Consider the following 27,541-nt stretch of genomic DNA (forward strand, 5'->3'; position numbering starts at 1 on the left):
CCCGTATGTCTTTGTATATACTTATACTTACACCTGTATATATAAAGAGAGAGAAAAAAAAAGAAAAGAAGAAATACTAAAAAGTGATGATCAATCAAACGCATATACAAGTTTAATACTATCTTATTAATTTTTTATTAAACTATATATAAGTAGACTCGCCGAGGATTATTTTTTTTATAAAATATCTTTTTACTTTTTCAATTTATTATATTTTTATTTATTCAACATTCATTAACATACACCGAATATTAAAGAAAGAACGTTAATATTACTAGCTATGGAAAAATTTTTAATGAAAAATTATTTCCCTACGAAGCAGATTTATTTATTCATTAATTTTCGAGTGTCACATACGTTAATCTTTTTTTTTTTTTTTTTAATAGCAACAGCATATAACGTAGGTTGAAAATGCTCTTTTTTTTCCTTTTCTTTCTTTCTTTCTTTTTTTTTTTACACAAATCCATCTTATTCTGCATTCACTTGTATACACGAAATTCTAAAGAAAGAAAAAATATTCGTCCGCATATGAAATTTATTTATTTATATTTCCTTTTTCTATTTTTAGTTTTCATTTAATCCAACGCATTTCTAGTGTCACATACATAAATCTTTCTTTTAATAAATAACAACAACATATACTTAATCCATGGGTTAAAGTTTCTTTAAAACTATTCACTTAAATCGATCTCACATGTACCATTGTCATAATAACATTGTCTCGTATCGTTGAAACAGGGTGAGGGGGCATGTTGGTGTGCCGGCGGTTGCTGCTGATCGCAGCCGCGATCGCGGCCTCGATCGAGGTTGGCTCCGCTAGTTATCGCTCGAGCATATCCTCGGACAACTCCGGCAATCCTGGAACGACGTCGTCCGAGGTATCCTCTAGCAGCCCGGAAACGAGCGGCTCGCCAACCGAAATCGCCGAGACGATCGTTTGCAGACCGTCCGAGTATCTTTGTGGTACTGGCCAATGCGTTGCACAGGACAAATATTGCGACGGCGAAAATGACTGCGGTGACAAGTCGGACGAGCCACGATACTGCACGCGTGAGTAACCCAACAATCATCTTTATGGTTTCAAAACTCGTTTTGTTAAACGACGAAAGTTCTTTTTTCTCTTTTTCATATCCTTTTTATATCTTGTTTTTCTTTCCTTTTCTCTTTTAATTTTCTTTTACAACTGGAACGTGATTCGTCATGTTCCTTCTTTTTCTTTTCATTTTTCTTTCTTTCTTTCTTTTTTTTTCTCTCTTTTTCATTTCTATCATTTCATCAAAGAAACGTAATATCTCATTCTACGTTTCCCTTCTTTTTTTTCCTTTTAGAGAGAGAAAGAAACAAATTTTTTGTCCTCCCTAAATTTTCTTTTATAAGAGGAAAATATTCTTTTTTCTCTCTTTCTCTATAGTTTTCAGATTGCAGTGAAACGTCCACTTTATTATAATGTTCTTCAACGTTGTCTCGTGAATTCGGTTATACGTGTATGTAAATGAAACGTAACGAAAAAAAGAGAGAGAGAGAGAGAGAGAGAAAGAGAAAAAGAAAATAAAAATGTCGACGTGCATAGTACGACAATTACATAAACGTCAAAGCTCGTAGTCATCGTTAGATTGTTTTTTTTTCTTTCTCTTCCTCTCTCTCTTTCTCTTTCTCTTTCTCCCTTTCTCCCTTTCTCTCTCTCTCTTTCTCCCTCTCGATAAGAACTGATCTAATTACGTCGCAGCAACGGTCAGCGAAAATTCGAGCGGCTAGGTGATATCATTCGTCCGATTGGATTTCTACCGGTCATAGATGCAGTTAAAATTCTATCGGTACGGTCGAACGGACGAATCGCGAGTGAAATTTTTATGAAAGCTACGTATGTATCGTTCCCCCGTCATAACGGAATTCGCCGTCGTTATTAGTTTCAACGTGACCAGGCCGTTTGTTTTTAACATTTCCAAATCGAGACGAAGCAATAACGTCTCATCCTGACACGTACGTATTTGTTTTTTTTTCTCTTTTTTTTTTTATTTTTTATTTATTTTCTTTTTATTATTTTTTTTTTTTTATTTCGAACAAATGGGACGATCGTGCCTAACGGTTTCCTCCGATATTTCTAACGAGTCATGATTTTTTATAATTCTTTGCTTACACGCAACGTTTTAATAGAATGATGTTTAATGTTTACATTTAATTTTTAATATCTTTCCTCGTAGTTTCAGCAAATGTTAGAATATATATTCCAATAATGTTTTCTAATACGTTTGTATAATTTAATTTCCACGAAACATGAAAGAAATGTAAATATGATTCAATAAAAACTTTGGGAATCAAAATATCGTAGAAAATGATTTTTATCACACATCGGTTTCGTGTTTTCTAATTTCTTTTTTCTTTTTTTTTAATATTTGAAAAATTCATCGCATGTCTGCTTTTTTGCTCCTTTTACCTTTCGCAAAAATTTCAAAAAATATCTCGTATTCCAAATTTAATAGATCTTTACGGAATGATCTTGTTTACGAAATAAAATTGCTCTAGTATGCGACCGAACGCTGTACCATTTGTTTTTAATATTTCAAAACAGAGAGACAAAGCAATAATGTCCCATTGTGACACGTTCTTTTTTTGCCTTTACTCATTTTATTATTTCAAACAAATGGAGGATAGTACCTAACAATATCCTCCAATATTTCTAACGAACAATGATTTTTTTATCGTTCTTTGTATGCACGCAAGAATCCTATATATGACATTTTAATGGAATAATATTTAATATTTATATTTAATTTTCAATATCTTTCGTCGTTGGTTCAATGAATTTTAGAATATACATTTCCATAAGATTCCTTAATATGTTTATATAATTTAATTTCCACGAAACATGAAAGATATATAAATATAATTCAACAAAAACTTTGGAAATATCTCAGAAAATGATTGATCTCACACTTTAGATTCTTGAAACAATGTTTTTTAAATATCTGAAAAATACATCACGCGTCTAATTTTTTTGCAAACAATTTTCTTTTCTCGAATCTTTAAAAAATTCATTACCAACATTACTTTTTATTCTGTTCGTTTTTCCTTTCTTTTTTAAATTCCAAACATCGTATTTCGCATTTCGATTTTTACAGTTCATAACGGTATGATCTTGTCTACGAAATAAAATTGTTACAGCATGCAACCGAACGTTGTACGGTGACGTCGGTCGGACGTACAGAATGGAAGTCCGTCGGCCGAGGAAGGATCGACTGCCATTCTTGTGTCACCTCAACTTCACTGCCGCCGGCTCCGATCTTGGTGATCTAGTTCAGGTCTGGACAACAGGAAAGATATATAGAATACACATACGTACATGCATATATTTAAACATAATATATATATAGATATATATAATCACCAATTAAATTTAGACGAAGTCAAAGAAATCAGTTTATATATATATATAACACAATGACTTTAATAAAAATATAGAAGAAATATTACTTTTACTAGAAAACTATATCATGCATTAAACGAATATAAATGAATATAAATTTTACAAAAAAAGAAAAAATTTATTTTTATGATTTAGGAAGAGAATGTATACGATATATACGACAACAGAAAAAATCTATAAAATATATATATATATATCACATTTAAATTTAGCCAAAAATATTATATTATTTAATATCATCTTATTAATTGAAAAAATATCGAACATATTTCATTTTTACGATTATTATAACATCACACGTTAAACGAATGTAAATGAATGTAAATTCTACAAAAACAAGCGAAAATTACTTTTACAAAAAAATATATATATACATGTATATGTACGTGTATGTAAAAATATATATGTATATGTATATATATATATGCATATATACATGTTCGTAGAAAATTAAAGTAACGCTGACTATGGGGTATCAAGTGAAAAGATACTGTCATGGGTCAGACACGGGCGTCGCCCGAGGTTCCTGGCCACTCCCGTTAGAACCCAGAAAATTTATTGTTCCGTTTTCTCACGATTTCCATCTCTCATCTCTTTTCATTTCTTTTTTTCTATCTTTTCCTCTCTCTTTTTCTGTCTCTCTCTTTCCCTCTGTCTTTTTCTCTATCTATCTATCTCTATCCTCTATCTTTATCTCTATCTCTATCTTTATCTTTCTCTCTTTTTCTCTTATTCTCTTTTCTATATCCGCTAGGCAAATTAAAAGGATTCGCGTGCCAACTAAAATATTCGCTCACCTCGAATATTCGCGTACGTATATTATATGAGTGTACTTTTGTGTGGTATACGTATATATATATATATATGCATACCTACGGATATATATGTGTATGTATGTGTTTATATATATATATATATATATATATATATATATATATAGACACACACACATACAAAAGGTGGCCTATTTTAATCTACAGGGTGAACGGTAAAACGTAGCCAATCGGAAATGTCTCGTTTAAGAGTGTTTTATCATCAGTGCACTTCGTAGATTTGTTTGTTTCACTTCGTGTAATTTACCGATTGTATTTCACTTTTTTTTGGTTTTTCTCTTTTTCTTCCTTTTTTTTTTGTTTCTCTGATTCGTTTTCTCCTTAATTTAGGTACTCTTCGAACAAATCGCGCGTATCATCTGTTTTTTTTTTTTTTAATCCTTCGCCCTCCCCTTCAGCTTTCCCCGGATGTAAAGTACTTTACGAAATAGACGTCCATTTTTTATCGTAGAGATTAAAATGGATTTTCTCCTGTACGTGAACCCACGCGCACGCACACGAGCACACAGACACACAGATACACACATTAACAAACATACAGTGAAGTACGTTCGATGTTAACGATGAAATATCTTGCGTGATGGGAGTACAGCTTTTTTCTTTTTTTTTCTCTTTTTCGAAACTAAATTAAAAAATGGTAAAAAATGAGAAACACTTTGAAACGCAACTATGATAATAGATTAATAATAATAATAATAATAATAATAATAATAATAATAATAATAATAATAATAATAATAATAATAATAATAATAATAATAATAATAATAAAACAATAGCAAATTTTTCGTTTTGTGCTGCGATTTGTATTAATCAATGTAAGCAACTTTTTATCAAGTTAAGAGCAAAGAGGAAATAATAATTATAATAATCATAATGATAATACAAATAACAATTATCATTATTTTTATTATTATTATTATTATTATTATTATTATTATTATTATTATTATTATTATTATATTTTTAGAGAAATATATATGATCAAATGAAATAGAGAATGACGAATAATACTTCCTGTTACAGTTAACGTTCGACACGTTTACGGTCGGTCGATTTCTATCTTTCACGTCAGAAGGATGCCCGGATGGTTTCATGAGTATTCGCGAGGAGGGTCGTCCAGCGACAGGTGGACAATGGTGTGGCAGTGCTTGGGGTTACACGGTTTACTACAGCGAAACACCCTCCATCAATCTCACTCTTTACTTGCAACGCTTGCCTGAGGAGGTAAACGAGACTTTCTTTCGATCAAATTTAACCCAACACGATGTATTCTCATCTATCTTGACAATTTATTTTGTTATATATCTATCTATATACATATATACATACATATCTATGCTACATATAAAATTTAATAAAGTCGTGTTTAGCAATTTGTTAGTTTAATGAACACCGAATACATCGTGAACAAACGAAATTTTATTGAAACTATAAAAAGATGTAATCTCATTCTAAAAAACATATTAAATATATATATATATATATATATATATATATATATATATGTGTGTCATTATATAAAAAATGTATATGTATATAAAAATATATATATTTATAATTAATATATAATATATATAATATTAATATGTACAATATAATTAATATATTTCATAATTAAAAATTAAATATTTATATACTCTCTCTCTCTCTCTCTCTCTCTCTCTCTCTCTCTCTCTCTCTCTCTCTCTCTCATTCACACGCGCACAGACACACACACACATTTATTTGAAATCATTCCATTGAGATCGAATTAATTGTACGAATAAGTTTAAACAATATCGACGTTACGATCGTAACGTGGTTGTCATAAGTAACCCATGTAAAAACTCAACAAACAAGGTTATTATTAATCATTCGAAGTTTATGCACACGGTAATGTAATTGAAGATGAAACGCGTTTCCACTTGAAACAGGATATTACTCATCACGATGGTAGTAACTTCGAGGATCGTTCTCATCGTTGATCAAATTATTCCAATTAATCCGTCTCGATAATCTTAGGAAAGTGAAACGAGCGAATAAGGAAGCAAACGATAGATATCGGTCGAGAGAAAGAGAGAGAGAAAGAGAGAGAGAGAGAGAGAGAAATACAGATAGAGTTAGCCGTAGGATAATAATAGCTAGAGATTTAGGGTAATAATCTTGAATTTTAGGGGATCGGTTACAACTTCGACTTCCAACTGTCGTACAAGTTTCTCAGACGGAGCGAAGCACATCTAAGGTATGGGAACACAAGTATGGCCACTTGGCGGGGTGAACTAGTAAATGGTACCTACTGTGATCGCGTATTAACCAAATGCGACACTCGTGCCTGCCGGCTTCAGTCACCGAACTATCCTGGCGTCTATCCCAGGAACGTCACCTGTTACTATCGCGTAGAACAGAATCGTGCACCTCCTGGGCACAGAGCACTCCTTGCTGTCAGTCAACGGAACAGCCACAAGATACACATTAAGGATCAGATCGTCAAGTACGATAGAAGTCAACGTATACTCAGGTACGTTCCTTTATTTTTCTTTCTGTTTCTTTCTCTCTCTGTCTCTCTCTCTGTTTTTGTTTTCTTGTTTTTGTCTTTATCTATCTCTGTATCCGTCTCTCTCTTTCTTTCTCCACGTGTGTTTATCCATTTGTTTATCTGTCTGTTATAAATTTGACCCGGTAACTATGAATGTGATTTAAATCATATACATAAATATGTTTTTCTTTTTTTTTTTTTTTACTTACTTAATCATTCACACGTTTTCATTTCATTTATCGATTGGATGAATTATTTAAAAATTATTTTTCTATATAGACAAACGGAATAATAAAAAGAAAAGTAGTAAAATGTGATAATTCTTTGCAAATTAATTTGTTGATTTTTAACAAGAATATCCGGTACGAGACGAGACGTCTTTTTAATATATCATATGACATATAACCACTTGCCTTATTAAACGGCTCATTTAGCTCATTTGTTTCAAAACTAAGTGAGCTCGTTAAAACAGTGAATATCAATTATCATTTGTCTCTTATAACGATTAAATCAAATGAATTTATCGATCGTTAAATTTTAACCGATCGAAGTTGCCACTTTGATAACTCTTATTCGACGATTACTACTCAGAATTTGAACAAATTAAACCAGTTTTATCGTGTGTATGTGTATTTTTTTTTTTTCTATTTAACAATGTGTTTTCTATTGTACAATGTGTAATCATTGAAAACAATAATTTTTAATTTCTAGCTAAACGTTATTATAGCCCGATGATCGAGATAAAATCGCAAAAGATTAAAAAAGTGATAATTGGAAAAAAAGATATTGTTTTCGTCGACTTGTTATATATCGTAAATAAAATAAATTAAAAATAATAACGAGTGAACTATTTTTCGTTCTCAAGTATCCGTCATATCACCGGTCGTTGGTAAAAGTAGGTCGATAGTTCTGGTGTTAAGTACTAACTATGTATATACTAACATAACAAACACCAGATTTGTACTACGATAAATCATAAAAAAAGAAAAAAATAATTTTTTTTTCGAGGGCTGATGTCGTGGAAATAGGTCAGTGGGTCTTGTGTTAAACCTTTCGAGCAATGAGATTTTTCTAATGCTAACCAACCACGTAAACGTGGTAAATTTAAATGATATATGCGTTAGCATGATCTTTTATTTCTTTTTTATTTTTTTCTTTTTAGAAGTTTTTATTACTTCAAACAAAAAAATCGATAAAGATCAAAGATTAATAAATACAAAAGGGGGAGAGAAGAATCTCGAACAAACGTAGTATGTCACGCATCGCGATGATGATGAGATTATAATGACAACAATATTATAGATATCAACGATAATAAACGATGATTGTCGTTTATAAAATTAAAACTCATATTGTCAATGGAAACGCAAAATTTCAATTACCAGATAGAACGCTTTGCATAATTTATGCAATATACCAATATAATTCGAAATTGGCGGGACTTTTCGTCCCACTTGAAATATACGTGCGTATATATATATATATATATGTATGTATGTATATATATATATATATGTGTGTGTATTATAGGTAAGCATTGTATATGTACGAACAGGAGAGTTTAAAATCGAATTAAATTTCCCGCGCGTATCATCCGCGTCGTGGTCAATAATAAATCTTCCGACGTTCCTATAAATGCGTAATCGGGGTTGTCCAGGGTGAGTAGATATGGGGAAAAGGGATGGCGATGTTGGTGGTGATGAACCGAAAGGTCCGAGAGTAAAATCGTGAAAAATCGACGTCGTTTATCCTATCAACGCGTTTTATTTACTAACAAACGGAGAATATATCGAGAACAATGGCGGACATCACCATTATCTACGTTTCTCTCATATTCGTTGTCATTCGAATCCAAAAAAAAAAAGGGAAAAAAAGAAAAATAAAAACAAAGAGGGATATAAAAGAGATAAAAAAATAAAAATTAAAAAAGATAAAATAAATAAATAAATAAATAAATAAATAAATCCAATTTCAAAAAGATAGCACGTACCCGATCTTTTTTTGTGGAATATTTTTCCGATTCAAACTAAAGATACACTTCAACGAGAGAAACTTGTACATTTTGTTATAGTATTTTTCTTTTTCTTTTTCTTTTTCTTTTTTTTTCTTCTATTTCTCATTTATTTTGTCTTTTATCTCTTTGCAGAGTTTGGGATCAGTGCAACGTAGTACAAGATTACTTAACAGTGTACGATGGTGGCTCCACCTCCGACAGGGTCCTCGTGAGATTGTGTGGCGGAGACGCAGTACCGGATATTGTCAGTAGTCACAACACAATGCTTTTGGAATTTCACACCTCGCCATACGATAATCCGTTTCACCCTGTTCCTTTGTCGTTCCTTCCAGGATTCGAGCTTGAAGTTCAGGTGAGATTATTCGAGAATTTTTCGATTCGTCGTTTCTATCTTTCTTTCTTTCTTTCTTTCTTTCTTCCTTTCTTTTTCTCTTTTTTTTTTCCTTCTTTTTCCTTTTTTCACATTTCAACGAGACTTAGCGATTCATCGAAATCGAGCAAATCCGACCGATAGGATCAAAACTCAAACTAAATGGAATTTTTCGCTATATCCACGAACGTGTTTAATTTGATCAATAGCATTGAAAAAAAATTTCTATAAAATATAAACGTTCGTCAATTAACTCGTTTTATTTTTTCAACGTATCACGAATCTTGTGTGCGCGTGTGTGTGTGTGTGTGTATGTATAATTGAAATAAACTTAGGTAATTTATATTCAATAAAAAGATTGAAATAAGATCAAAATATATTTTCGATAAACAAATCCCAATGGTGATTTTAAGAAACACTTTATATGCATATACCTATCATAAGAGTTTAAACTTTGATTTTATCCGATATCGCTCATACGAATTCATCGAAATCTCTTAGGTGCTATTCGTCGACGAGAAATCCCGTAGCTTCGTGAAGGAGAACGACAACTGCGACTTTTATATATCGAGCGACGAAAGCTCGTTGGGAATACTGGAGAATCCGAAGCATTCTCTACCGCCGAACACTACTTGCCGTTATCACTTTCAAGGGAAACTAAACGAGATCGTTTGGCTTTCCTTCGTGAAGTATTACGCAGCCAGTGCTGAACTTGCCGCGAATCTTCACACCGGTGCCGATTGTAACGCTAAGTTGCTGATATGGGATGGCGATCATGCTTCGAATAAGCTCGTTACCAATCGTAAGGTATGACATTTCTAAAAAGTTGATTGTTCCGATCGAACGTGATAATATTTTTCGATGTAATTTTCAAGGATCACTTTTTCCTGATGTAGAATTGCGATAGATTTGCAATAAAAGAAGATGATGGTAATACGGGAATTGTTATATCACGGTTGACATCGTATAAAGTCTAAAAGTTTATACTGATTTAACGATTCAGTTTTATCTTAGTCTTAAAATTTATTTTTGCGATTATGAACATTTTCTTTTTTTATGGAAGATCTTTCCTTAAATATCTTTAACGAAATAATTACGATAGACTAATTCAAATGTAGGTTATTAAGTTAAATGAAAAACAAATATGGCGAAATATGGGATTCAATTTTCATTTCCCACTTGCCTGACTAGACGTATATAAATTATTTTGAATATAATAAAAACATGTAATCTTTGTGTTCTGATTGAATTAATTATTTTGTTCGTATAAAAGACACTTCATTTTGATATATTTTTTCATATCTTTCTATCGCATTTATATCGTTTATGATATTCGATTTAATGATTGTTATTAAATATATATATATATATTTATAAACATAATTAACATTATTCCCATATTACAATCCAATTTCTTCAAATTTAAATTTTGCGATATCAGCGATCTACTTCGCTATATCTTTTGACCAGTTGAATTTTTTACTTCGATACTTTGGAAAAATACAAACAAGAGATTTACATGAAAGATTCTAGCGACAATAACATAATTCATTACCAACAATTTTCTTGATTTAGAGTCCCATAAAAAAAAAGACCTTTCAATATTACCACCTCTTCCTTCTCCTCTTTCTCTACGTGCGTCGAGATATACGCGAATATCAGATATTTTCGATTTTTCTCGTATAATCAGATCAAACGTTATGCGAAAAGAAAATTGAACTTGTTCCAGTCACGTCCCAGTTCAACTGAAAGCTTACAATATCTAAATTGTCCCTTCGTCTATGGACTATGGTTAGATGATAAAGTATTCTTATTTCAGAACATCACACTGATGGGCCAATTTTGTAAGGATGACATTCCACGACTATGCGATCACAGTCTTTTACGTAATAGCAGTCGTCACACGCGTCCTTGCAGTCTGACCGAGAGTTACGTTTCAACCGGTAGGGATCTAACCTTGGAACACATTCTTCGTCAAGGAAGTGCACTTTATCCGATAAGCTTCGTCCTGCGTTATGAATTCGTGCACGAGGCAACGTCCTGTAATCACGTTTTTTCAATGGCATCACCGACATCCTCGTCTTCCACGTCATCGTCGTCATCATTCTCATCATCTTCATCTTCGTCTTCGTCTTCGTTATCGACCATCTCGAACTTTGGAAAGTTCACGTCTCCTAAGAGCGTGTTTCTCTATGGCCGAGGTGGCACACAAAATCTTAGCTGCGTTTACAGATTCGAGTCCGAGCCCGAACATAGAATAGAGTTATCCATTGACAGAGCTTCCTTCGGTGATAAGATTTGTACCTCTTACATCGATCCACTCGTCAATCGATGGACTTGCGATAGACGTATTGGCGAGCCAAGAAAGTTTGGTATAGCCGAACTCGTCATTGCCGAGTATCCTTGGCACGAGGTTGAATTGGTAAGTCTCCGATGATCTATGAAATATAAGCTTTTGCGTTTACCTTTACGATTATATACATATATTTATATACTTCCTTTCAAGATTAAAAAGCAAACAACGATTTCAATGATTACAATGGCTGATATCGATTAAAAGGGATTATCCTAATTTCAAAATAATAAATGCTTATCGAATATTACAAGAAGTATTTTATTCTCAGAAAAATAACGATTAAATTAATCTCATCTAGGAAAATTAAATTTGTTAACATTTACAGGTACGCGACTGTTTATGCTCGAACGTTAGCGAAAGGATCGTATTGAGGAGTCTAACGTCTAACGTCATCGAAATTAGATTTACGGTGACATTAATGAACGTAACGCAAGACTACAGAGATTACTTTTTCGAAGGGGAATATCGTTTCGTTCCGATGAACACGGAAAACAGCGAGCAGGGTTGCTCGACGAAGTTGGAAGAGCGTCGATTGCGTGGTACCAGTGGTGAGATATCACTTAGAAGTCCGTTACCACGTGTGATACCTGGTGTCGCCGCGGTCGAAGAGATTCTAACGAATACGGAAGATCTAACGGCAACCCAATGCGTGAACGAGCCCTGGCTGATAGAGCCCGAGGACGCGCGTATGAACTTTCTTTATCTACGAACCGCTGGTTATAGCATTAATCTCGACAACGTTGAAGAGTGTACGACACTCAATCGAATAATCGTATATTCGGCGGCGAATACTAAAGAACGGAGTGTTATATGTCCAGAGGGTGGCGTCGATACCAGCCGAACCGTCGACTTTTTCTCCGGTGGTTGGAATTACAGTGCAGTTAATGCTACCGTTGCGATGCAACAACATTCGAGAAGCTTCGTCGTTGAATTCCTTCAAAGAGAACCGGGTTTTTATGCTGTTACTTGGATGGCTATCTCGAAACGATCGCCCACGTCCAACATTGGTTCTAACCCTTTTACCATCTCACCTACGGAGGAATGTCCTTATAGGTGTGACTAATGAAACTTATTATAAATAAATCGATATATCCAATATCTCTCCGATTATAAATACGAAATTTTCTCTATTTTAAAGGTGCCCCGAGATTCAAGCGTGCATCAACCAGGTCCTTTGGTGCGACGGTGTACGTCACTGTCCATCCGGTTTCGACGAGGAGGAGGCCAACTGTTCGTATCGTTTCGGTGTAACATTGCTTTACGTCGCTGTTGGTGCCGGTGCCCTTGGTATATTCCTCATCCTTTTGTTAGCGACCGGTTGTCTTAAGTATTGCCTATATCGTCACAAAACGCGAAAGAAGAAGAAGAACGCTGCGCTCAATGTAAATCATCACGTCAATCATACTCACCATAATAACGGTTTGACTGGGAGCAGATTAAGTGGACGTTACAATCTTCCGACACCGCAGGAAATGTATTTGGAGAATTACGGGAAGGATAGTATTTGTTGACAATACGCCATTACCAATATCGAGACCACCGTGTGAATAGTTTGGATTTTTAATCTGCCTACCTCGCTGAAATAGAACGCGTGAAAGAGAATTATCGACGGGGAATAAACGAAAAAGGTTGGATAAACGAAAGAAAAAAAAAATTATACAAAAAAATATACAAAAAACGAAAAGCGAACGAAGAGAGAAACGAAAAAGGAAAAGATCATTGACGACAGAGAAATGAAAACTATCGACGGAGTATTTATCGGCGAGTACGCGCTAAGAGGAGTTCTGCTGCGTTGTTTCATTCTTTATAAATCCTTTTTAAAGTCTGTTCGACGCTCGAACAAATTTCAACATACCAAACGCAACAATGACTTTTTAGAACGTGCTCGTTCCGTTAACTGGATCTAACAGCGTCCGAGAAATGCACGAAAAACGCGAGAATTTTATTTTTTTTCTTTTTCCTTTTTTGATTTTTTCTTTTCTCTTTTTTCTTCTCTCTCTCTCTCTCTCTCTCTCTCTCTCTCTCTCTCTCTCTCTCTCTACTTTTTCATTTTCTTTTCTTTTCTTTTCTTTTCTTTTCTTCTCTTTTTTTTTTTTTTAATTACCGTGTTCCCCCTCGTTATACAAGGATAGCCAGAAGATAAAAATTTCATCGATCGTCAAGAAACGTCGTCCTACTTGTCGAGCTCATCTCTCGCATTAGTCTCACTCTCGCGATAGAGACCGACCAAGTTCCATTATCCTCGAAAAAGAGGATTATTATCCGTGAGCTACGACGGCAAACTTAAATACGCGCGTTTTTTAGTAAATAATAAATGCGAGCTGCGGAAAGTGATGATCAGGAGGGGGCATTAGCGTGATCTGCTTTTTGCAACAAAGTCGAAAGCTGTCGGAAGAAAGAGACGGAGAGAAAAAAAAGCAAAAAAGAAAGAGAGAGAGAGAGAGAGAGAAAGAGAAAAAGAGAGAAAGGGAACGAAAGAGAAGTGCGAATTTTTTTTCTCAAAATCTCGTTCTCTAAATTTGCGAAGAATGTCTTTTTTGATAAAAATAAATGAAAAAAGAAAAAAAGAGAAAAAAGGGAGAAAAGAAAATAAAAGGACTCAAAACAAGCGTATCATCTCGAACGACCAAGATAAAAAAAAAAAAAGAGTAAGAAAAAACCATGAGAGCCATCTAATACAGCTTTTTCTCATTCACGCTATAGTCATTGCGTCATGCTTTTTCGAATAATATCGAAAAATATATTTTTCACTCTCGTCTTTCTCGTCTCTCGACAAGAAAAAAAAAATACATAGTAAATAATAAAATAAACAAACAAACAAACAAACAAATAAACGAGTAAATAAACAAATAAATAAACAAATAAATAAATAAATAAAAGAAAATTAAAAAGAACGAACGAACTTATGTCGTGATCCGTCGATATAGGCATCATTATTTTATCACGGGCGACCTTACGAAGGACCGCGCACACATACATATATACGTACACATATATCGCGTTTTGCGTGCGTTCACGAAAATGCGTATATACATGCACACAAACACAGAAACACTCACACATACGCAAAACGTACATGATTCCTATTATACCTAATCCAACTTTATAATCATTTAAAGGCGAACGGTATTAACGCATAGATAAAAATCGCACGTGTAATCTAGGTTTGATTATCGATCGAGCAAAGCTTGGACCGACCGGTAGAGTTGGATGTATGTATAGTTGAAATTATTGTTTAAGAAAAGAAAGATAAGAAAAAAAGAAAGAAAGGAAGAAAAGAAAAAGAGAAAAAAAATGATCGACAAAGTTGATACACCATACTCGTGTATTCATGCGCGAGGAAAGAAAAAACAACACGAAGGAGAACAACGGAAGAAAAATAAAAAAAAAAAAGAGAGAGAAAGAAAAGAAAAATATTTACAATTAGTCGTGATCGAAGGGAAAAAAGATCGGACTATAACGATTTAGTGGGCTATGATCGAATGCTGTGATAGAAGTAAGCGTATCAACAATCGCACAGGAATTCCTTCGCGTGTTACTCCTCTTTGATATTTAAATGAGGAGGAGAACCTTCCGATCATCGTCGGATATGGATATCGATCTTTCAAGTCCTTTTTCTTATCTGATCGTTATCCAATAAAATATAGGACACTTATACATATAAAAATATATAAAATATGTATATCTTTAGCAAAACTATCGTCCAAAAACGATCGCGATCTCGTTCGGTGAACATCGGATTTGTAAATCGAACGAGAGAAAATTTCTCGTTTCCTTTTTCGTTTTTTATTTTTTGTTTCTTTTTTGTTTGTTTGTTTGTTTGTTTTCTCCGTATCTTTCTATCTCTATTTCTCTTTTTCTTTCTTTATTTCTTTCTTTCTTTTTCTTTTCTTCGCCCGAGAAAAACAGGACGACGCCCAAAAAAAAGTATTGCGACTTTTCTTACTTACGTATTTCTCCAACGCGCGAGAGGAGATTCGCGCAATGCGTTAAAAAAAAATGAAGAGAAGGAAGAAAGAAAGGAAGAAAGAAGAAGAAACGATTTATGTAAATCCAAACAAATAACTGCCACGTTGTCCTTTATTATTTAGACTTTTTATAAAATTTCTACGATATCGTTGCGATCTTTTTATCAATTGTCGAGCCTCTAGACTCTATTATTATTACTATTATTACTATTATTATTATTATTATATTCTAGATAAAATGAGATAATTTATAGTCACTTACATATCGAGTCTTTTAAATATTCCCCGATATCATCTTTTACTCGCCATTTACACACTACTTACCATCGGCCGATAACTCTTTACCGACGACATTGATTGGAATCGCATCAAGAGATAAAAGAAAATCGTTGAGTTCACTGCATAAATTAATATCCGAATTCGAGGATAATTTTTTAGTGTCAACGATTGAAAAATATTTACGTACTTATGTATGTACGTATGTATGTATGTATAACACATACCTGTGAGAATATATCTTGGACCTCTAAGCGACTAAAGAAAAGTATTGTAAAAAAACGAAGGATCAAAGGGACGACATAAAAGAAACCAAAAAAAAAAAAAACAAAATGGAAAAGGAAGAAAGAAACAAAGGAAAAAAGAATAAGACGGAAAAGGACTCGTCGTTGCTTTTAAAAAATTTTCATAAAACGAACCCAAACGTGATAAGAGACGACCGATCGACAAATCCCCATAATCTGTTTACGAAAAACCGCACGAAGGTAAAGGGAAATAAGAAGAAGAAGAATCATCGATTTATAGCAAATACGAATGAAAGGAATTCATATAAAGCGAAAACGAAAAGAAGAAAAAACGAAAAACCAAAAAACCAAAAAAAAAAAAAGAAAATAAAAAAACGCATCGTCGCGATGACAGCGGCAGATATAAACGCATGCATGTATGATGTAAGTACACGAAAAAAAAAAAATAATAAAATAAAATAAAATAAAATAAAATAAATAAAAATAAAAATAAAATAAAACAGTAGCACCAACATGGTTTGCACAAGTAGTTGAAGGAAAAGAAAAAGAAAAAGGAAAAAAGAAAAGCGCAAAAAAAAAAAGAGAAAAAGATACTGAAGGGAAAAGGAAAACGAAAAAAAAAAAACAACAACAACAGGTGGGAGGCAAGAATTTGAATCAATGAGAGGCCTTGATTCAACGATCTTTCTAAGCAGAATCCTTACACGTTACACCACACATGATGATGTACTTGTAATTTCGTTGTTTATACATAGTTTCAATAAAACAAACACAACGGTATCGTTGAAAAGCTGCGACGATTTTTCTCTAGTTAACCAACGTTTCGAATACTTTTCAACAATTCGACAATTTCAATAGGTACGTACATATATATTTATATACATACATACATATATAATATATGCATGTATATATGTATATATGTATTTACTTGGGTACGTTCGACGTAATGATATATACGTTTGTAGTGAGTGTGATTTGTAATGTATGTATACTCCTTCGATTTTACCTATTTTATTTTATTTTATTTTATTTTAATTTTATTTTATTTTATTTTATCTTATCTCTTCTCTTCCTTTTTGATTTTCTCTCTTCCTTTGTCATTTCGTGTCCTTCATATAGGAATGATTTCTCGTTTGAAAGGAAACGACGATTTCTTTCGTATGGCTTCGATACACCGAACATCGCACCCCTTTTTGGCACTTTGTTCGAAAAATCATTGTAATCGACGAATTGGTCTCGATCGTGACCGTATCTGCTAATTGTATCGATTTCTGCCTTTCCACTGGAACGATTACTTTTCTAGAGGACGTCTTGAATTTGAAATAAATTTTACATTGACTAACGAACCACCTTTCCTTTTTCATTTTCTCTTTATCTTTCTCGTTTATATATTCTCGATATCGAGAAATACGTTTCGAAATCTAACAAAATTCATTAGTCTTACGTAGATTAGAACGTTGAATTTCGTGAGCACGAAAAGTTGTAAATTTCGATTTAGAATTGGAAAAAAGTGGCGTGTATTTTTATTTTTAGCGACGAGTAATAGCACGTTGTATTTTTTTATTACGAAAACTAGAACGTTTCGATGTAATCCGTCACGAAAAGAAACGCGTTTCGATCATTATTCGTAAAAAGTAGCAACGTTTCACTTCTGAAACACGCCAGTCTTCGTAAGACTAATTAATTAAAGGTAATTTAGATAAAAATAAAACGTACTACTTTTCGTAGCAATATCCAAAATAAGTTAATATTGTTCGTGACAAATTATGAATCATGCTGGTTATATCACGATTAACGTTAAATATGCTAATTCCCGTGAACGTAATCGAAATATGCTTCCATTCGTGACGGAATATTAAAGCGTCCTAGTTTTCATAGTCACATATACAGAGTGTATCGACGTGTGTTACGAAAAGTAACACGTTTCATTAGTCTTACATAGATTAGAACTTTCAAACTTCGTTACCACGAAAAGCAATAAGTTTCGTTCCTGAAAAGTGATATATATTTCCGCTTTTAGCGAAGAATATTAGTCGTGTTTTTTGACTAGAAAAACTACAACGTTTCGATGTAATTAGTCACGAAAACAAAAAACGCGTTTCGATTATTGTTAACGAGAAGTAAATAAAACAAAGTTTCACTTTTGAAACGCATCGATCTTTGTAAGACTAACGAACGTAATTAATTCAACGTGAAAATGAAACGTGTTCATTTTCCTAACAATTTCCAAAATAAATTAATATTGTTCGTGTAAAACGTATTGTCTTTCGCGGAAGACATTTTTAAACGTGCTTCTTTTCGTAATAAATATGTTCATTTTCGTAAGACTAATGAAAAGCATTCTTTTTTTTTTTTTTTAACGCACGTCGATAAATAATACGTTCAAACGTAATATTGTAACACTTCCTTCCAAGATGGCGATATTCATAAACTCGTGAAGAGGAAATTCAGATGCGTTTTACAGGATACCCTGATGGAATGGAATCCTAACTAAACAACTTCTCAAACAAGTAGGTGTCATAGAGAAATGCATGACTTAATCAAAGGAATAGAATATGGATGTAGGACTCAGCTTGTTGGGATAATCCTTACTGGATATCTAATTTAGACGTTATCCATATTCTATGTCCGGTTCAAACAACGTCCCTAAATCATAGATACTTGAGCATATTTCCAAATCTATGGTCTCTCTGTTTATCATCTCTGCGAATTCATTTCCATTTGCAAAAGGAAATTATACCGATTTTACATGTCATCCATCTTCCTTTTTTATTTTTTTATAGTTCAATATTATATTCTATAAAATAAGATAAATTCATATTTGTTATTTATTACTTTAAAACAATTACCATTTTTTTAATCGATTATTCGTTATTTCGAACTTTTATCATTGCGATCGAACGACGAGTCACGTCAAAAAGTTACAATTCATTACAATTTCTCATCTTTATCATATTATTCTCATCCAATCATTATAATTGAAGAACGCTGAATACGGTCAATACTTTACAATTAATGGACGATCCACTCTCTGCTGTTGATTTTTTCTTTTCTCTCTTTCTCTCTCTCTCTCTCTCTCTCTCTCTAAAAAATCGTATATTTATATATATGTATAATTATTATGTTTCACCGATCTTCTCCTTTCTTTTTAACCATTTTTTAATTTCATAATAACAGTTCTAAAAACTCGACCCACATTTTTTTATCCGATTGCTTAAATTATTTAATTAATTATATGACTTGATATATTTATTCTATAAAATATTCATTTTACATATCAATGTTAAGTGTTACTTTTTTTTTTTTAATTATTATATTCAATTTCAAGTTTTAATTTGTCGTAAAAAAATATTCGTTTTATTGTTAAGATAAAACTTCCAACATCTATCATTAGCGCTGATGTCAACCTAACGGGATAGACGTAAGATCGGTAAGACCCCTACGCATTAGAAATTCAAAAAAGTTTTACTTCATGAAGGACAAAGAAACTTGGAATTTCTTGAATCGGTATGATTTAATATATATCGTGAATCACAAAACGTGATTAGCTTATATTAGGTCATTCTGTCGCTAGTGAACTAAACGAAAATATTTTTCTTTCGTACAACACGATTCGAAAAGAACTTTAAGATGATACATTTTTTCTCAATTCTTTTATTTCCGAAATTTTTAAGATCACATTCTTTTTTTTTTTTTTTAATAAACCTATAAATGTTTTTACGCTTATCTTTTAATAGATATTGGAAACACATTCGGGTAATATCACAAATAATATCTTTTTTCTTTTTTCATTTGAATAAAAAAAGAAAAAAAAACATTAAAAATTTATATATATATATATATACACATAGTTGAAAGAAATTTATGATACTTATTAACGAGGTATATATATCGCACGCTACGCAGTTGTACGCTTTCCGGAATTGCTTATATACGTAGATTAGTATTGAGTCATTATTGACTGTTTGTAAACATTTCTTTGTGTACGTTGAAACGCATTTAATGATATTGAGAATTCTAACTATTGGAAAATATACGACGGAAAATTAATTATACATGCATACTTGTACATCAAATATCGTAAAAAGGATTATACAGTCATTTATTTTCCATTTTAAATGTACAACTAATAAACATCATTTTGAACATCGTTCTAATTAAGATAAAGAACGTTCTTTTTTAATGTTTCTTTGTTTCAAATGAAAATGAGAAATAATAATATCAAGAAAAGATAATAATATAATTAAAAATAATAGTCGAGATAATAATATAATAATATCATCAAAAAAAAAGATAATAATAATGATAATAATTTACTATGATATAATACTTGCCGAATTTGATAACTTCGGGAAAGAATAGAGCTCCTTTAGAACCACGTTATATCACACGAAACATATTTTCAATCGAATACTAATAACAGAATAATCAAACAATAAACTGATCACGTTTCGTAATATGCCCAATACACATGTCGAATAACTTCACAGTACTCTTTTCGCTGAAAAAAAAGAAAGAGAGAGAGAGAGAGAGAGAGAGGATAATAAACTAAAGCTATGATTGGTGGAGATGAAATCGATTAACCAATCACCGTCTTGAGATTCAAAACATAGAATATTCGTATTTTCCACAATCTCGACAATGTTTAAAATTAATCTTTTATTTAAATTTCTTTCTTTGATTAAAAAAAACAATAATTAAAATTAATCACGGTATAAGATCTATAAATAAAAGACGCAAAGAGAAAGAAATGAAGAAAGGAGGGAAGAGAAAGAGAGAGATATATGCGAATGAAGTTTCCTCTCGAAGATTTTAATCGATATTACATATCAATTTACGTTGCTTGCGATAATCGAAAAAATTAAAAGAACGCGGCGTTTACAAGTATTAAATATTTATCATCAAATATACATTGAATAACCGTGAATTTTTTTTTCTTTTTAACATATCTATGATTTAAATCACAGAGCAAAATTTCTATGATTTGAAAAAGTGATCATAATTATTAATTTTTATATCATGTATCTCGATCAAATATTACAATCGAATATGAGTTAAGAAATGTATTGGTTTCACGTAGCACGTGTCATATACAAAATGCGTGGATGTTGGAAAATCGATTAAGAAATCATAATTAAAGTGAATTTTATAATTCCAGGGAAAATGTAAGTGAATATACATAGATCAAATATTATAAGGATTCGATTATATCATGACTTCGCATTAATTAAGGTCCAATACAACGTTAAATTTGTTATTTCTACGAACGGAAAGGAATTTGTGATTATTTTATCCATTATATACTTCACGACTTTTAATTAAAAGGTAACACAATTAAATATTTCTTTTCATTGAAAGACTCTATTAATCTTTAGATAAATAATCTTTTTTTTTTCTTTTTTTCTCTTTTTCGATTTCCATGTTCAATTCATTCAGGTAAAACAATTTATCTTGGCTAAGAAAGAGTTGTCATTGATATAAAATCTAGATATAATATATATATATATATATTATATATATACAATATATATATATATGTATATATGTATGTATGTATATGTATGTATATTTATATATATATATATATACATATATATGTATTGCGATTTTTATATTTATATTTATTTTACAATTAAATAAAAAAGAATTACAAAGTAGTGTATAAAAAATAATAGACTCATTGCTAGAAAAAGTAAATATGCGGACAAGAAAGAAATATTCTCTATCTCCTAAGACTAAAATTATAAGAAGAAATTCTAATCGTAAAAAAGAAAATTTATCAATCCAATATAAAAATTTACAATCAAAGTTAGGATTAAAAGATCTACGTATCATCTTGCGCGATATTGCTGCAGACAATTTAATTCCACCACATCAGCAATATTTGATTACTAAAAAAATTAACTCTGCAAAGGCAATTAATAAACGTAAGATAAGTACAAATAAAAAGACCAATTTGAAGAAAGGAAAATCTTCAGTTAATGGTAATAAAAAATTAATACGTTCTAAAGTTAAGTATACTTCAAAAACTATTAAAAAAAAATCTTGCTTGAGGACTATTAGAAAACATGGCTCAAAGAAAAAAAAAGAAACGAAAAAAGAAATGGACAAACAATTAAATGTTGATACAAATTTATCATATACGAAAAAACGAGAAACTTGTTTCGTTAAACCTTTACCCTTAATTGATAATGACAATGTAAAAAAACATAAATTAAATATAAATAACACTGTTGAATATATAGAGAACCATAAAAATACAAATTCATCTATTGTTACCACGAGTTATAATACAAATTTATTTTCTGATACATCTGATGAAAAAGTATCGATACCTGATACAAGTATTACAAATGAATTAAAGAATCATGGTTTAAATTCCAAAGAAAATCCTGAGATTGACTTTATTAATAATCAAAATTTAAAAGATGAATATATACATGAGAAAGCGCATAGAAAATTTTCAGAAGAGATGCAGATTGTTCCTTTGACCTCGGAAGACATAAAAAAAGTGGATGGTCAAAGTTCCAAGAAAGAAAAAATATTACCAGAAGTAATAAATAATATTTTAATTAAAAATATAATAATACTAGTAAAAGAACATGATAACAATAGTACACACGCGTCAAATGATTCACAGCATATGAATTATTCTACAGACACAGTATCAAAAGTAAAAATTAATGAGTGTTCCTTGGTTGAAGAACCTAATACAGTAGTCGAGCTAACAGCAGTAGATAATGTACACGAATTTATTGAAAATCGCAAACAGAGTTATCTGTTCCAATTACAAATTAATAATTCATCAAATATAGCTGCCACAAATGTTTGCAACTCGATTAATGATAAGACTACTGATACAATGTTACAAATTAAAGAAGATAGTGAATCTGTTTCTCATAAAAAAAGAAACTGGTTTGGACAAAATGAAGAAGTGCAATTTAATAAGGCTAGTAATAAAAAATTTAAACTCGATAGAACGTATATACAAAAAAAAAGTTGTGATATGAAAAATAATTTTCTATTTAACAGTAATAATAGCTGTAATACATTCTCCAAAAGTGATGATCTAAATAAAAATGATAATAATGTGCTACAAAATACAGATGATCATATAACTTTGAATTCTAATAATAATAGTAACACTCCGTATAAAGCACAACTTACGCAAGAATCAACTAAGACTGATTTTGATGCAAAGAAGGATGTTTCTAATAGTTTATACACAATATTTGATTTAGAAAATGAAAAAAATGAATCAATACCAACGAAAGAATATAGTACAAATACAGGAAATATTGATGAAGACAATTTGAATGAAGCTAGAGTATTAGCTTGCAGAACACAACTAGATGACCAAGAGCAAGTAAAAAATAAAACACAAGATGATACTAGTGATGATGATTGTATTTCCCTATATGCTGAAACATTCATAACTCGGTAAGAATATTAATTTTATTTTATATAATTATATATGTTAAAACCTTTTTTAATATTATTTGATTATAATTTAAGAATTTTAACTTTTCTAATTATATTGTAAATTACTAAATGCTTCAAGTATTATGTTAAATATAATAAATATTTATTTACAGAGACGAGATTTTTATATTGAATAATGAAAGTAAAACAATAACTGATTGTAAAAATTATAAAATGATAGAGAGTGATCAGAATACTTTGGATACAAATATACAACATAATATTTTAGAAAGCCCTAAAATATTTAATACTTTTGCAGAATCAGATATTTCACTAAATAAAGAATTTTCCAATTCACAGGACACGATGAAATATGATAATATACAAACAAGTGATATTTCTTCTACAGATATATTATCTGCAAATGCTAAAACCACTACTTCTATTAATTCTGTTTCAGTAAATAATAATAAAGACTCATTTTTTAACAATAATTGCAATGCATACAATGCTAATATTGTTTCTAATGATAAAACTGTAATTCAACATATTGAGAAAATACAACTATGGAAATATAAGAAATATATAAAGGGATATTGTTATTGTTTTATAAAAAATGGTCTTTGCCTTAAAAAGAAGTGTTTTTATAAACATGACGTATGTAAAATCTTTTTTCAATACTATTTACGATTATAAATAATTAATTTAGTACCGAATTTTTCAGTGAGAATAATAAAAATTTCTCATGTTTTTTTCTTTTTCTTCCTTTTTTTTTACAGTTACAAAAATTAATTGATAAAGTGATCTGTGAATGTAACCAACATCTTACGAATGTAATAGATCATTTATGGTCTTTGGGATATATATATTTTGTAGAAATACTATATATTCGAACTGTAGAACAATTTGATATAACTTCTATTATGAATATATATAAAAAGTTTTATTTACAAAAAAGGATACATTTACAAGTTATTTCTGCTACTATAAGAGCATTCTTGAAGAAGGGAATGAATCCCAGTCATGTAGTAAATAGTTTGTGCAAAACTATTACTCATAATGATAATTTAACACCATATTATATAATGATTTCGATGAAACAAAGAATAAAATCCAGTGATTATTGGAACACCTTGCGTACTCTATTTCGATTTGTAAAACCGGACAAAGAAATTATTGAACCGATATTAAATGATTGCATAATAAATCGCAGGAATATTCAAGATGTTTACATAAACTTAATAAAAAAGTTACGTCCTAATGAAATAAAACGATTGGATACAAATTTAATGTCATCTTTTAATAATCTATTGCAACATCAGTATCAAAATTGCTATGATGAAATCTCTCCAAAGTCAATAGATAATGATGAAAACTTTTGTAACAAACCATATATATTACATTCAATTAGTAAGTATTAAAATAAAACAATACTAATATTCTTCGTTTTGGTATCTATACAAAAAATATGATATTATAAGATATTATAAGCTATTTAATATGTTAATATTCCATGTGCTATTTGTTTTATAGGTAAATCTAAACCACACTCTTTGTACAGGGATAGATTTTGGCATTTACATCGGATGCTAAATAATCTAAAGGAAAAATTGTTACACGAAGATTATGACTATGTTATTAATATGCTGAATATGTATCAAGAAACAGATAATGATCAATCATTATATTCACGTTCTTGCTTTCGAATATTCTGTACGGAAATAAAGCACTCAGAATATTATATATCTAAGATTATTAAACACGCAGGTAAAATCAATAGAAATTTATTAGTACAGTATTTTAAAAAATACTTATGTAATAATATGTAAATTATAATACGTTATAATGTATAATGTACTATAACATTTTTGAAAAAAAAAAAGAAAAAAAATTTCTGCTGTTTTATTCATGAAAGAATAGAACGAGATATACTACTGTAAATAAAAATATGCTTCTTTTTAATTTCAAGTATATTTTGTTTACATAATAATATGAAACTTCTAATGTTAAGTTGTACTCAAATACTTTAATGAAGCAAAAACAATATTTCAGTCGAGATTTATTGTCGACTTTATAGTTAAATCAGTAAGAATAAGAAAATAATATATTTTAATAATAGATATATTACATTATATTATGAATTTTACACATATGTGTAATAGATTTACATAATAATACAGGAGAAAGATTTCTTATTAATTGCTTCAATTATGAAGCATAATTGCATGCATTCCCTTACATGTAAAATACAAAAATTGTATCAAAGTATGAACCATTGATAATAAAATATTATTATCATATTAGAACATAGATTTCTTATTAATTTAATTATTCTTACTAATAATAAAAAATATATAATCTTTCATTTTTGGGCTTTTCAGTCCAAACCGGTGCGATCAATGTTGTATCTAAAATATTGGATATTGCCATATATATTTTAACGAAATTAGTTATAAACGAAATTTGGATACAAGCATATAAATTACTAGAAATCTTACAGATATGTAATGTGTATCATGATGCTGCTTTTGTTATCTTGTCAGCTGAAATTTATTTAGCAAATAATGAAGTTATTAAAGCATTCATGTTACTTAAGCGTAAGTTTATAATTAATTATAAAAATTCAAATATTAAGCATTAAATTCAATCATGTATTGAGCCTGATGCAACAAATCAAATAAAAATTCTATCTATAATTCAATAAGTTTATCATATATATTATATAAAATATAATTATTTTCAGAAAGCAATATAATAAGTACAAATCGTAAAAATTGGAATGTCATAAGTAATGCAGAAGATTATTATCTTAGAACAAATATAATAAATATTTTATTGGATGCACTTTGTGAGGAATCTTCAGAATATGCATTTTTTATGTTTCAATTTTTACTCAAAGATCAAGTTAACAGTTTTGAACCTATAGGTAAGAAATCTGTTGGTACTTTAATTTAATTATAATAATTAATTGTACAACGGTACGAATGTATATTTTTTATAACTTTTTATACTTTCAGATCTTGCATGTTACGTAGACAAATTGATGCTAAAATTTTTAACAAAAAGAGAAACTGAGTTGATTGTTAAAATGGGATATGTGATAATTGAATATAATTTCACATTTATTAATAATGTGACATGTCGTGCAGCAATAGCAACTTTAGTTTACAGTGATATTATGCTTGCTAAACAATTATATCAGTATGCATCTGGTCTTGGCATATATAGGACAATAGAGGTAATTTAAAGATCTTTGTTTTATAATTTAAAAAAAAAAAAAGGTAAAGATATTGATTTATTTATTTTGTTATTTTCTTTATATCGTTTGAATTCACATATAACTAACTACATAAAATAATATCTATTAAAGATATCATCTGTTATACACATCTTAATAAATTCTGATTGGGTAGAAGAAGAAATATATCTATTGTTTCTGGATTTTTTTCGAAGACTTGCCATGAATGTTGGTCATACTATCGATCGTTTTAACCCTATGGAGCTATCTATATATATTATTTTTGAGGTAAATGTTATCTTATATTATAATGAAACTCTTTTCTGAATTTTTATAATAAGCAAGTTGTTTAATAGGACATACCAACAGAAGCAAACCTTTATTATGAAAAATCCTATGATCAAGAAAAAAAACAAATAAATATTAGTAAACAATTGGTAAGACAGGTATTACATACTCAGTTTGATCCATCATTAACAATGACAGGGAAAGTAAATGATACAATTATGAAATTGAACAGTACGTCAGTTATAGATTATTTAAAGTATACATAATTCTTATGTTTGATAAAAATATATACTTTAAAAATATTGTTTCGATCCAGATATATATAAAAACTTTATAAGATCAAGTACAATTCTTTAAACTTTTTTGTTTATTATTCTCATTACATAATGTATCTATAATATGTCTGAATACATTTATGATAGACTATACAAATTGTCTAAAATTTAGGATCCAAGTAATATTTGATGACAAATATCTACACATATATAAATATACGTTAGTATAACTATTAATAAATTTCTACACAGTTTGTTAATAATAATTTTCTAGAAAATTTATAATCTTGTCAATACTTCTAAGTAAATAT

At 30.3% G+C, this 27,541-nt stretch overlaps 2 protein-coding genes across 4 annotated transcripts in view; both read left to right on the top strand.

Annotated features, from left to right (window-relative positions):
* LOC127065422 (uncharacterized) overlaps positions 1-16,794 on the top strand; it is an 84,910-nt gene extending 68,116 nt beyond the window's left edge. For both annotated transcript variants that reach the window (XM_050997738.1, XM_050997739.1), the window contains 9 exons: positions 739-1,050; positions 3,163-3,299; positions 5,284-5,484; positions 6,414-6,757; positions 8,922-9,141; positions 9,661-9,966; positions 10,979-11,581; positions 11,841-12,568; positions 12,654-16,794. In XM_050997738.1, coding sequence (XP_050853695.1) covers positions 750-1,050; positions 3,163-3,299; positions 5,284-5,484; positions 6,414-6,757; positions 8,922-9,141; positions 9,661-9,966; positions 10,979-11,581; positions 11,841-12,568; positions 12,654-13,026 — 3,213 coding nt within the window. In that variant the 5' untranslated portion in view covers positions 739-749 and the 3' untranslated portion in view covers positions 13,027-16,794. The remainder of the gene's footprint in view (positions 1-738; positions 1,051-3,162; positions 3,300-5,283; positions 5,485-6,413; positions 6,758-8,921; positions 9,142-9,660; positions 9,967-10,978; positions 11,582-11,840; positions 12,569-12,653) is intronic.
* On the top strand, positions 16,724-27,444 carry LOC127065419 (metacaspase-2-like). 2 transcript variants are annotated; one of them, XM_050997727.1, is made up of 11 exons: positions 16,724-16,862; positions 21,166-21,332; positions 21,695-23,447; positions 23,603-24,086; positions 24,209-24,839; positions 24,963-25,196; positions 25,811-26,026; positions 26,173-26,355; positions 26,447-26,667; positions 26,800-26,955; positions 27,024-27,444. In XM_050997727.1, the coding sequence occupies exons 3-11, from the start codon at positions 21,706-21,708 to the stop codon at positions 27,219-27,221; spliced, it is 4,065 nt and encodes a 1,354-aa protein (XP_050853684.1). In that variant the 5' UTR covers positions 16,724-16,862; positions 21,166-21,332; positions 21,695-21,705; the 3' UTR covers positions 27,222-27,444. The 2 variants fall into 2 exon arrangements, with proteins under 2 accessions (XP_050853684.1, XP_050853685.1); XM_050997728.1 differs by lacking the exons at positions 16,724-16,862; positions 21,166-21,332 and having other exon boundaries at positions 21,566-23,447.
* The last annotated feature ends 97 nt before the right edge of the window (positions 27,445-27,541 follow it).

Source organism: Vespula vulgaris, chromosome 7 (genome assembly GCF_905475345.1).
Source record: "Vespula vulgaris chromosome 7, iyVesVulg1.1, whole genome shotgun sequence".
NCBI classification, from domain to species: domain Eukaryota; kingdom Metazoa; phylum Arthropoda; class Insecta; order Hymenoptera; family Vespidae; genus Vespula; species Vespula vulgaris.